The 12723-nt window shown below is 26.2% G+C and overlaps 1 protein-coding gene across 1 annotated transcript; it reads left to right on the top strand.

Annotated features, from left to right (window-relative positions):
* Positions 1-647: 647 nt before the first annotated feature.
* On the top strand, positions 648-1094 carry GO595_005737 (uncharacterized protein; the record flags this gene model as incomplete). Its single annotated transcript, XM_067919013.1, has 1 exon — positions 648-1094. One exon carries the CDS (start codon positions 648-650, stop codon positions 1092-1094), a length of 447 nt encoding a protein of 148 aa, XP_067774116.1.
* Between the last annotated feature and the right edge of the window lie 11629 nt (positions 1095-12723).

Below are 12723 nucleotides of genomic sequence, written 5' to 3'. Positions count from 1 at the left end.
AGCTTACAAAGAAAATTTTTTTGATTTTTGGGATTGTCACTGCTGTAATTATTACAGCAACTGTGATTTTAGTATTTTTTTTACGTAGAAAAGCAGAAAAAAATAAGCCAATATATAATAAAATCAAATTAATGAACAAAAAAAACTATAAACCAAAATTAGCACAAATTGATTTTTTGTTTAAACTCTATAAAGATTAATATTTTACTGATATTTTTGGCATCTAATATGGAATCCAAGACAAAAAAAATTTTGATTTTTTTTCTGACTTAATCAACTACTCTTTCATAAGTAAAAATATCACCAATTTAAACGAGATCCAATTCTTCTTGTGGTATGAAACGAACGTTAAAATAAAAGTTTTGACAAGTTTTGGAAAATGATTGTAACAAATAATTTAAATTCAATAAGGCAACTTCTCCAAATCAATTAAACAACAACATTTATATAATTTACACAATCAAGAACATGATCAAAAGATATATAAAGATTTATTACAAGAATTCGAAATTAATTATTCATTAAGTATTAATATTAATAAAGAACAACATTGGAAATTATCTTCGACATTATATTTAGATTGGAGACATAATATATTACTATCGAATAAACATTTTGATCAACATCATGCGCAATTCACCGACCTCATGCGAACAATAAGACAGTTCTGCTTATACCTTCACTTAGAAAAGGTCCATCTTGTTGGCTGTGATTTAGGCGGATTCATTTGCCTTCAAATCCAAGCCTATCCACAATTTCCCGCAAAAATCGAGACGCTTACGCTCACAAACTCATACACAGAGAACTCATTTTTTATTCCACGTTCCATTTCATCATTTTCAGTCTTCGGCTATCTTATTGCCAAATCGAAGTTGGAGGAAGAGCTAAAGCAATCCGGATGCCGGCATTGGGTACGAGACCAAATCGTATGCGTACGCCGACAAAAAGAATGTCGCGCAAAAGATACAATTGCGAATGTCGCAATCTCTCCCGCTAAAGGTCAACGTCGACAAGCAAAGGATAATGTCAATCGAGCCTCTCGACCGAAAGCTGCAAATCATTACCCCTTTTATTTCATCGTCGACATTCTCTGATTGCAAAATCGCGCTGATGAAGAAGGGCGGAGACTTCCCGCACTTGGAGGAGCCTGAGGACTTGTTCACGTACTTGCTGGGCCACATACGCAAGTCCATGAACCAGGACGCAGATGCGCAGAACCAGAACCAGGAAGATCAAGAAAACTGAAACAAGTCAACTTGGTTTTGATTTGAACATTTAATAAAAAGATTTGATATTCAGAAACGTTATATGGAAAATGTGTTGTGGATTGGCTCCAACAAAATTATGATGAAATTTCATTTCTGTTCATTCATTCAGTGTTGTGTAAATAAAACATATTTTGCAAAATTATTTCTTGAAGTTTTTCGTTTGAACAATTTCATTTTGAATTATATGAAAGTTCTTAATGTTTATCTAAGATTTGTATCTGAATTTGAAGAGAATTCTACGAGTGGTACAATGTTTATTTCAATATAATGTTAAGTGTTGATGATGTTGTTTTAATGGGATACTTTAAATGTTTATATTCTTCTTCTTTGCTTTGTTGTGTTGTGATTTCTTTTTGACGAATTGGAATGTTATCAAATATTTTTATGATGTTTATATATCTGTGTCTTGTGAAAATGATCGGGCGTATTTAATATTTGGATCACTTTTGATTCATGGATTCTCATCTGAGTTATTTCTCGTAATAATAGAAACATTGGATATCTTGAATATTATGTTTAATTTGTTGTTTGTACTAAACAGTGTTATAAATTTGCTTTTTGTCTTTACAACATAATAAAATTTGTTTTCAAATGATATCAAGTCAAATCGTAATGTATTGGGCTCCTCCATTAATGGAGCTTAAAACAAGCACAATCACAACCGAATAATACAAAGGTGAATGAATTGGAGCTGAAACAGGGAATTGGCTGCGGAAGCATTTTAATTTGATGTAAAATAAAGTATTCAAATTTTCACAGTGTATCAACTTTTTAAAGTCAAACTGAACGTATCGTCCTATCCTTGAAAGTTTCAGAGTTTAAATATTTTACAAAAGAAGAAATTTTTAATTAAAATTCACACCAAAACAAATACCATTAAAAATCTTAATTACTTTTATTGGTTAAAATTTAATCTTTTTTATTTTTAGATTAAAATCTCTTTATTGTATTAACCATTGATCTTCATCATGTTGTATTGCATTGTTAAATTCATCATTAATATGTATGGTTTGCTTTTCATCGTCTGATGAAGACTCAGAAAGGATTTCAGTAGTTTTGATTGGGATTTTCTTACTTCTTCGAATTGTAAAAATTATTATTCCAATGATCAATAAAACAGCTATAATTGAACCACAGATAATGCCTATTAATGCATTAGTTGAAATCTTTTTAGTTGGCTGAGATTGAGTTTGATAATATGTAAACATTATCAAAGAATAATCTAAGTTATAGAAAGAATACTGAATAATTGTGTATTCATAGTGTATTATTTCTGTAGAAATATAAGAGTAACATGTATTATATAATGTAAGTAATAAAGAATTTGTTAAATACATTGTGTAAACAGAATATGATTGTGTTAAATATATATAATATGTTAATGTATATGAATATAAATTAGTTATTATTGTGTTTGATTGAGTGAATGTATTTGATTTCGAAAATGTATTTGTAAATGTGTTTGTATATGTATTTGATTGAGTGAATGTGTTTGTATATGTATTTGATTTTGTAAATGTATGTGTTGACCAAGGATGTTGATCACATTCATCAATTGGCGTTCCTTTGGATATGTTAAGTTTACCAAATGTTTCATTTTGATATAAATCGGATGTCATAACAAAATTAGTTACAATTTCATCAAAAGCATTATCTTCGATAATTGGTGTTATATAACCTAAAAAGTAAATACATGTGAGATTACTGCATTGTGCAAATGCTGAATCCCCAATAGAATTTACATTTTGGCCAATAATAATTGTTCTTAATGATGAACAATATTGAAATACACCAGATTCAATCCTTGTTAATGAATCAGGAATTGTGATATTTATTAATGATGAACATTTAGAAAATGCTGAATCCCCAATAGAATTCACTTTTTGGCCAATAATAATTGTTCTTAATGATGAACAATATTGAAATACACCAGATTCAATCCTTGTTAATGAATCAGGAATTGTGATATTTATTAATGATGAACAGTTAGAAAATGCTGAATCCCCAATAGAATTTACATTTTGGCCAATAATAATTGTTCTTAATGATGAACAATATTGAAATACACCAGATTCAATCGATATTGTTGAATCAGGAATTGTGATATTTATTATTGATGAACATTTAGAAAATGCTGAAGCTCCAATAGAATTCACTTTTTTACCAAAGATAATAATTTCTAAATTAATACATTCTTCAAAAGAATATGCTCCAATTGTTGTTATATTTTCACCTATATAAATTTTTTTTAATTTAATACATTGTTTAAATGCCGTATTTCCAATTTTCATAAGTGAATCTGAAATTTTTATCATGTCATTTGATCTTCCTAATGGATAATAAACAATTTCTGTATAATTCTTATCATAAAGAATCCCATCTTTTTCTGCATAATTTAAATTATCTTTAGATACATTAATAAAATAAAGTTTAGTACAATTAGCAAAAACATTTTGTTCAATAGTATAAACTGATTTTGGAATTGTAATAATTTGTAATGAAATACATGAAAAAAATGCATATTCATTAATAGAACCTACATTTTCTCCAATATTAATATTTTCTAATTTAATACATGAAGAAAACGTATAACTTTGAATTGATGTAACAAAATTTGGTATCGTTATATTGATTAATGAAGAACATGTTGAAAATGCATAACTTCCAATCATTGTTACATTATTACCAATTGTAATATTAATTAATTTAACACAATTAGAAAATGCATAACTTCCAATCGTTTCTACATATTCACCAATAAATACTGTTTCAAGACATTCACATTTATCAAAAGCATTAGATCCAATTGATATAATTGCATTCTCGATATCAACAGAAATTAAAGAAGGCCATCCTGAAAATGAGTTGGAATTTATTGTATTAATTCCTCCTTGAATTATAAGATATTTTGTATTCTGTTGATATGAATTTCTAGTTGCATAATCATTTGAATTAATTATTGTTAATGTTTTAGTACTACTATTGTATGCTGAAAATATTTGTTGATAAAAGAAAACAAATAAAAATGGTAAAATTTTAAATTTGACTTTCTCTTTTGAAACAATTTGATAAATTAAATTCAATAAACAGTTTTTGAGCATCAAAAACAATATAAAAAGGACTGGAAGAAGAAAGACAATAAATTTGAAGAATTTTGGTTAACATGCTGAAAATTAGAACATAATAAACCACTGATTTTTGGAAGAGATATAACAGATTTTCTAGTTTCAAATAAAATTTGAAGATAGAAATCATTTTTAGAAAGGATTTTAATTCTTTGAATCAATTCAATATTCTTTAACTGAGGTATTTTTAATACATTCGATACATTGCATGACATCGTGAAGACTAGAAACAGCATCCCAAAAAAAAGCATTAACAATTTTTTTTACATAACCGAAACAGTTTTATTCAAAAGCTGATGTTAAAAAATTTTGACATTGAAATTTCCTTCACTCAACTTTCATGTATTGAAAAGCTTTTCAATTTTTTTATGACAACCGTTCGGACTTCCTTCACTCTGGGAAGTCACTTACTTCCCAGGTACTAAGAAAACCAACTTTTTTCCATATTGAAAAACTTCATCTATTAATGGAAAATGTTTTTGGTTTTTAAAAGATTGTTCTTCAACATCTTTTTGGGATGATATTGGTTTAAAACAATCATATCAGTTCAAAGGGGATATCATCTCTTTAATTAGTTTAAAATAATAAAAAAATAAACTATGTTGAAAAACAGTAACTGTTGCTTTCTAAATATAAGTCATTTAAAAATTCATTTAATAAATAAACAAAATTAATACATTAGTGATTTATGATATTAATGACATACATAGCTCCTTCCCGGTTTAAACTATTTGGTTCAGCCCTTGGGGATGAATCAGAATGGTCATGTTAACATGTAACTGTTTACCAATACGAATCACCTTGTTAATGGATAATGATTGCGACAATCTACTCCTTGACTGTATTTTTATATATTGAGTTTGTACAACTCATTTTTTCTTATTATCAACATATTTGAGTGCAAACAACCAGTCAGAAAATTGTTTGATACTTAAGTGAAGATTAATGGTGTTTTAATGCCACTTTTTCTTGCTATGCTATAACATGAATTTCTTTCATTTTGGTGCTCTTTTTCAAAAATTTTAACTAAGTCTCCAAACTCATTTTGCTACGCAGAAAAAAACATTTTGGTTTTAATAGATTCAAAGAGAGCAAAATATTTACAACTTCAAATATAAATTTGATCAATGCCATTATCTTCTTTGAAGTCTTTTGCAAATGGATCTTCATCAATATTTTTCATTGACAATACACCTGTGTTTATATTCGTTTCACCATTTTCGTCAAAGCTTTTTGATATTTGTTCAATAGAATTATGTTTTTTGTTTTTAATTCGAATTAAAACCACAACAAGTAAAATAATAATAATAATAATTACAAACACAGTAACACCAATTATAATGTTATAATTTGGATTACCACCAATGTCATTATCTTCTATTGTATAAAACATTATAAAGAAATTAGAATAAAAAGAAAAAACAGAAGGAAATATAATAATTGTGTATTCATAATAAATAAATTCTGTGAAAATATATGTTTTGATTGAATTAATTTTTGAGAATATATAAGTTAAAGTAAAACAATTTTTTAGTGAATATGTTTGTGTAAATGAAATAAAATATGTTAAAGTGAAAGATTTTGAAAAACTTAATGAAAAATTGGATATAAATAATTTTGATTTTATAAATGTTTTCGATTTGGTATATGTATTTGATTGAGTGAATGTGTTTGTATATGTATTTGATTTTGTAAATGTATGTGTTGACCAAGGATGTTGATCACATTCATCAATTGGCGTTCCTTTGGATATGTTAAGTTTACCAAATGTTTCATTTTGATATAAATCGGATGTCATAACAAAATTAGTTACAATTTCATCAAAAGCATTATCTTCGATAATTGGTGTTATATAACCTAAAAAGTAAATACATGTGAGATTACTGCATTGTGCAAATGCTGAATCCCCAATAGAATTTACATTTTGGCCAATAATAATTGTTCTTAATGATGAACAATATTGAAATACACCAGATTCAATCCTTGTTACTGAATCAGGAATTGTGATATTTATTAATGATAAACATTTAGAAAATGCATAATCCCCAATAGAATTCACTTTTTGGCCAATAATAATTGTTCTTAATGATGAACAATATTGAAATACACCAGATTCAATCCTTGTTAATGAATCAGGAATTGTGATATTTATTAATGATAAACATTTAGAAAATGCTGAATCCCCAATAGAATTTACATTTTGGCCAATAATAATTGTTCTTAATGATGAACAATATTGAAATACACCAGATTCAATCCTTGTTACTGAATCAGGAATTGTGATATTTATTAATGATAAACATTTAGAAAATGCTGAAATTCCAATAGAATTTACATTTTGGCCAATAATAATTGTTCTTAATGATGAACAATATTGAAATACACCAGATTCAATCCTTGTTAATGAATCAGGAATTGTGATATTTATTAATGATGAACAGTTAGAAAATGCTGAATCCCCAATAGAATTTACATTTTGGCCAATAATAATTGTTCTTAATGATGAACAATATTGAAATACACCAGATTCAATCCTTGTTAATGAATCAGGAATTGTGATATTTATTATTGATGAACATTTAGAAAATGCTGAAGCTCCAATAGAATTCACTTTTTTTACCAAAGATAATAATTTCTAAATTAATACATTCTTCAAAAGAATATGCTCCAATTGTTGTTATATTTTCACCTATATAAATTTTTTTTAATTTAATACATTGTTTAAATGCCGTATTTCCAATTTTCATAAGTGAATCTGAAATTTTTATCATGTCATTTGATCTTCCTAATGGATAATAAACAATTTCTGTATAATTCTTATCATAAAGAATCCCATCTTTTTCTGCATAATTTAAATTATCTTTAGATACATTAATAAAATAAAGTTTAGTACAATTAGCAAAAACATTTTGTTCAATAGTATAAACTGATTTTGGAATTGTAATAATTTGTAATGAAATACATGAAAAAAATGCATATTCATTAATAGAACCTACATTTTCTCCAATATTAATATTTTCTAATTTAATACATGAAGAAAACGTATAACTTTGAATTGATGTAACAAAATTTGGTATCGTTATATTGATTAATGAAGAACATGTTGAAAATGCATAACTTCCAATCATTGTTACATTATTACCAATTGTAATATTAATTAATTTAACACAATTAGAAAATGCATAACTTCCAATCGTTTCTACATATTCACCAATAAATACTGTTTCAAGACATTCACATTTATCAAAAGCATTAGATTCAATTGATATAATTGCATTCTCGATATCAACAGAAATTAAAGAAGGCCATCCTGAAAATGAAGAAGGATTTATTGTATTAATTCCTCCTTGAATTATAAGATATTTTGTATTCTGTTGATATGAATTTCTAGTTGCATAATCATTTGAATTAATTATTGTTAATGTTTTAGTACTACTATTGTATGCTGAAAATATTTGTTGATAAAAGAAAACAAATAAAAATGGTAAAATTTTAAATTTGACTTTCTCTTTTGAAACAATTTGATAAATTAAGTTTAAAAAATAAGTTCTTAACATAAAAAACAATATAAAAAGGACTGCAAGAATAAATAAAACATTTGACAAAATTTTATGGAAGAAGAAAGACAATAAATTTGAAGAATTTTGGATAATATGCTGAAACTTAGAACATAATAAACCACTGATTTTTGGAAGAGATATAATAGATTTTATAGTTTCAAATAAAATTTGAAGATAAATATCTTTTTTTTAAACGATTTTAATTCTTTGAATCAATTCAATATTCTTTAACTGAGGTATTTTTAATACATTCGATACATTGCATGACATCGTGAAGACTAGAAACAGCATCCCAAAAAAAAAGCATTAACAATTTTTTTTACATAACCGAAACAGTTTTATTCAAAAGCTGATGTTAAAAAAAATTTTTGACATTGAAATTTCCTTCACTCAACTTTCATGTATTGAAAAGCTTTTCAATTTTTTTTATGACAACCGTTCGGACTTCCTTCACTCTGGGAAGTCACTTACTTCCCAGGTACTAAGAAAAACCAACTTTTTTCCCAAATTGAAAAAATTCAACTATTAATGGAAAATGTTTTTGGTTTTTAAAAGATTGTTCTTCAACATTTTTTTGAGATGATATTGGTTTAAAACAATCATATCAGTTCAAAGGCGATATCATCTCTTTAATTAGTTTTGGTTCATACAAAAATAAACTATGTTGAAAAACAGTAACTGTTGCTTTCTAAATATAAGTCATTTAAAATTCATTTAATAAATAAACAAAATTAATACATTAGTGATTTATGATATTAATGACATACATAGCTCCTTCCCGGTTTAAACTATTTGGTTCAGCCCTTGGGGATGAATCAGAATGGTCATGTTAACATGTAACTGTTTACCAATACGAATCACCTTGTTAATGGATAATGATTGCGACAATCTACTCCTTGACTGTATTTTTATATATTGAGTTTGTACAACTCATTTTTTCTTATTATCAACATATTTGAGTGCAAACAACCAGTCAGAAAATTGTTTGATACTTAAGTGAAGATTAATGGTGTTTTAATGCCACTTTTTCTTGCTATGCTATAACATGAATTTCTTTCATTTTGGTGCTCTTTTTCAAAAATTTTAACTAAGTCTCCAAACTCATTTTGCTACGCAGAAAAAAACATTTTGGTTTTAATAGATTCAAAGAGAGCAAAATATTTACAACTTCAAATATAAATTTGATCAATGCCATTATCTTCTTTGAAGTCTTTTGCAAATGGATCTTCATCAATATTTTTCATTGACAATACACCTGTGTTTATATTCGTTTCACCATTTTCGTCAAAGCTTTTTGATATTTGTTCAATAGAATTATGTTTTTTGTTTTTAATTCGAATTAAAACCACAACAAGTAAAATAATAATAATAATAATTACAAACACAGTAACACCAATTATAATGTTATAATTTGGATTACCACCAATGTCATTATCTTCTATTGTATAAAACATTATAAAGAAATTAGAATAAAAAGAAAAAACAGAAGGAAATATAATAATTGTGTATTCATAATAAATAAATTCTGTGAAAATATATGTTTTGATTGAATTAATTTTTGAGAATATATAAGTTAAAGTAAAACAATTTTTTAGTGAATATGTTTGTGTAAATGAAATAAAATATGTTAAAGTGAAAGATTTTGAAAAACTTAATGAAAAATTGGATATAAATAATTTTGATTTTATAAATGTTTTCGATTTGGTATATGTATTTGATTGAGTGAATGTGTTTGTATATGTATTTGATTTTGTAAATGTATGTGTTGACCAAGGATGTTGATCACATTCATCAATTGGCGTTCCTTTGGATATGTTAAGTTTACCAAATGTTTCATTTTGATATAAATCGGATGTCATAACAAAATTAGTTACAATTTCATCAAAAGCATTATCTTCGATAATTGGTGTTATATAACCTAAAAAGTAAATACATGTGAGATTACTGCATTGTGCAAATGCTGAATCCCCAATAGAATTTACATTTTGGCCAATAATAATTGTTCTTAATGATGAACAATATTGAAATACACCAGATTCAATCCTTGTTACTGAATCAGGAATTGTGATATTTATTAATGATAAACATTTAGAAAATGCATAATCCCCAATAGAATTCACTTTTTGGCCAATAATAATTGTTCTTAATGATGAACAATATTGAAATACACCAGATTCAATCCTTGTTAATGAATCAGGAATTGTGATATTTATTAATGATGAACAGTTAGAAAATGCATAATCCCCAATAGAATTCACTTTTTGGCCAATAATAATTGTTCTTAATGATGAACAATATTGAAATACACCAGATTCAATCCTTGTTACTGAATCAGGAATTGTGATATTTATTAATGATAAACATTTAGAAAATGCTGAAATTCCAATAGAATTTACATTTTGGCCAATAATAATTGTTCTTAATGATGAACAATATTGAAATACACCAGATTCAATCCTTGTTACTGAATCAGGAATTGTGATATTTATTAATGATAAACATTTAGAAAATGCTGAATCCCCAATAGAATTTACATTTTGGCCAATAATAATTGTTCTTAATGATGAACAATATTGAAATACACCAGATTCAATCCTTGTTAATGAATCAGGAATTGTGATATTTATTAATGATAAACATTTAGAAAAATGCTGAATCCCCAATAGAATTTACATTTTGGCCAATAATAATTGTTCTTAATGATGAACAATATTGAAATACACCAGATTCAATCCTTGTTAATGAATCAGGAATTGTGATATTTATTATTGATGAACATTTAGAAAATGCTGAAGCTCCAATAGAATTCACTTTTTTACCAAAGATAATAATTTCTAAATTAATACATTCTTCAAAAGAATATGCTCCAATTGTTGTTATATTTTCACCTATATAAATTTTTTTTAATTTAATACATTGTTTAAATGCCGTATTTCCAATTTTCATAAGTGAATCTGAAATTTTTATCATGTCATTTGATCTTCCTAATGGATAATAAACAATTTCTGTATAATTCTTATCATAAAGAATCCCATCTTTTTCTGCATAATTTAAATTATCTTTAGATACATTAATAAAATAAAGTTTAGTACAATTAGCAAAAACATTTTGTTCAATAGTATAAACTGATTTTGGAATTGTAATAATTTGTAATGAAATACATGAAAAAAATGCATATTCATTAATAGAACCTACATTTTCTCCAATATTAATATTTTCTAATTTAATACATGAAGAAAACGTATAACTTTGAATTGATGTAACAAAATTTGGTATCGTTATATTGATTAATGAAGAACATGTTGAAAATGCATAACTTCCAATCATTGTTACATTATTACCAATTGTAATATTAATTAATTTAACACAATTAGAAAATGCATAACTTCCAATCGTTTCTACATATTCACCAATAAATACTGTTTCAAGACATTCACATTTATCAAAAGCATTAGATTCAATTGATATAATTGCATTCTCGATATCAACAGAAATTAAAGAAGGCCATCCTGAAAATGAAGAAGGATTTATTGTATTAATTCCTCCTTGAATTATAAGATATTTTTGTATTCTGTTGATATGAATTTCTAGTTGCATAATCATTTGAATTAATTATTGTTAATGTTTTAGTACTACTATTGTATGCTGAAAATATTTGTTGATAAAAGAAAACAAATAAAAATGGTAAAATTTTAAATTTGACTTTCTCTTTTGAAACAATTTGATAAATTAAGTTTAAAAAATAAGTTCTTAACATAAAAAACAATATAAAAAGGACTGCAAGAATAAATAAAACATTTGACAAAATTTTCTGGAAGAAGAAAGACAATAAATTTGAAGAATTTTGGTTAACATGCTGAAAATTAGAACATAATAAACCACTGATTTTTGGAAGAGATATAACAGATTTTCTAGTTTCAAATAAAATTTGAAGATAGAAATCATTTTTAGAAAGGATTTTAATTCTTTGAATCAATTCAATATTCTTTAACTGAGGTATTTTTAATACATTCGATACATTGCATGACATCGTGAAGACTAGAAACAGCATCCCAAAAAAAAGCATTAAACCAGAAATGAAAAGAACGATAAAACTTTTTGCAAGACGATTCACTTGACACCTCTCAAATTTTCAATCGGTTTTCAATAGACGATGACTTGAGTTGATTCACCGCTCTTGTTTTGTTCTAATGTTTAATATAGAGAATAATTAAAATCATATGAAATTAATGAACGAAATATATGATAGTAACACATGATATAAACAACATTATGTTAAAATAAAATTATCTTATAAAACATTTAATATTTAATTAACATAATTAGAATTATTCATTTTTATAATAAAGTATTCTTCAATAAGTTTCCCGAACGATACACTTTTTTAGGCCAATAACCCTCGCACTTCTATTAAAAAGTTCTATCGTTTGGGAAACTTATCGAAGAATTCAAAATTTATTTGTTTTTTTTTTAGTAGTTGGTATGATCCCCATTATTGCGAATAACTTGTTGCAGTCTGTCTTGCATAGAGTTTGCAAGATTTTGAAGCATTTCAGGGGAGATGCTTTCCCAGACTTCGAATATCGCAGCACAGAGCTCATCAATGGTTTTCGGCTTATATTCATAAACTTTTCTTTTCATAATCGCTATTAGATTCTCAATTGGATTGAGATCTGGGCTCATTGAAGGCCAGTCTTCTAGAATGTTAACGTACATTCTTAAGTAATTCATAGTTTCTCTGCAAGTATGAGCGGTTGCTCCATCTTGCAT

Source organism: Histomonas meleagridis (genome assembly GCF_020186115.1).
Source record: "Histomonas meleagridis strain 2922-C6/04-10x chromosome Unknown contig_39, whole genome shotgun sequence".
Lineage (NCBI taxonomy): Eukaryota > Parabasalia > Tritrichomonadida > Dientamoebidae > Histomonas > Histomonas meleagridis.
This window is presented reverse-complemented; position numbering and strand designations above follow the sequence as displayed.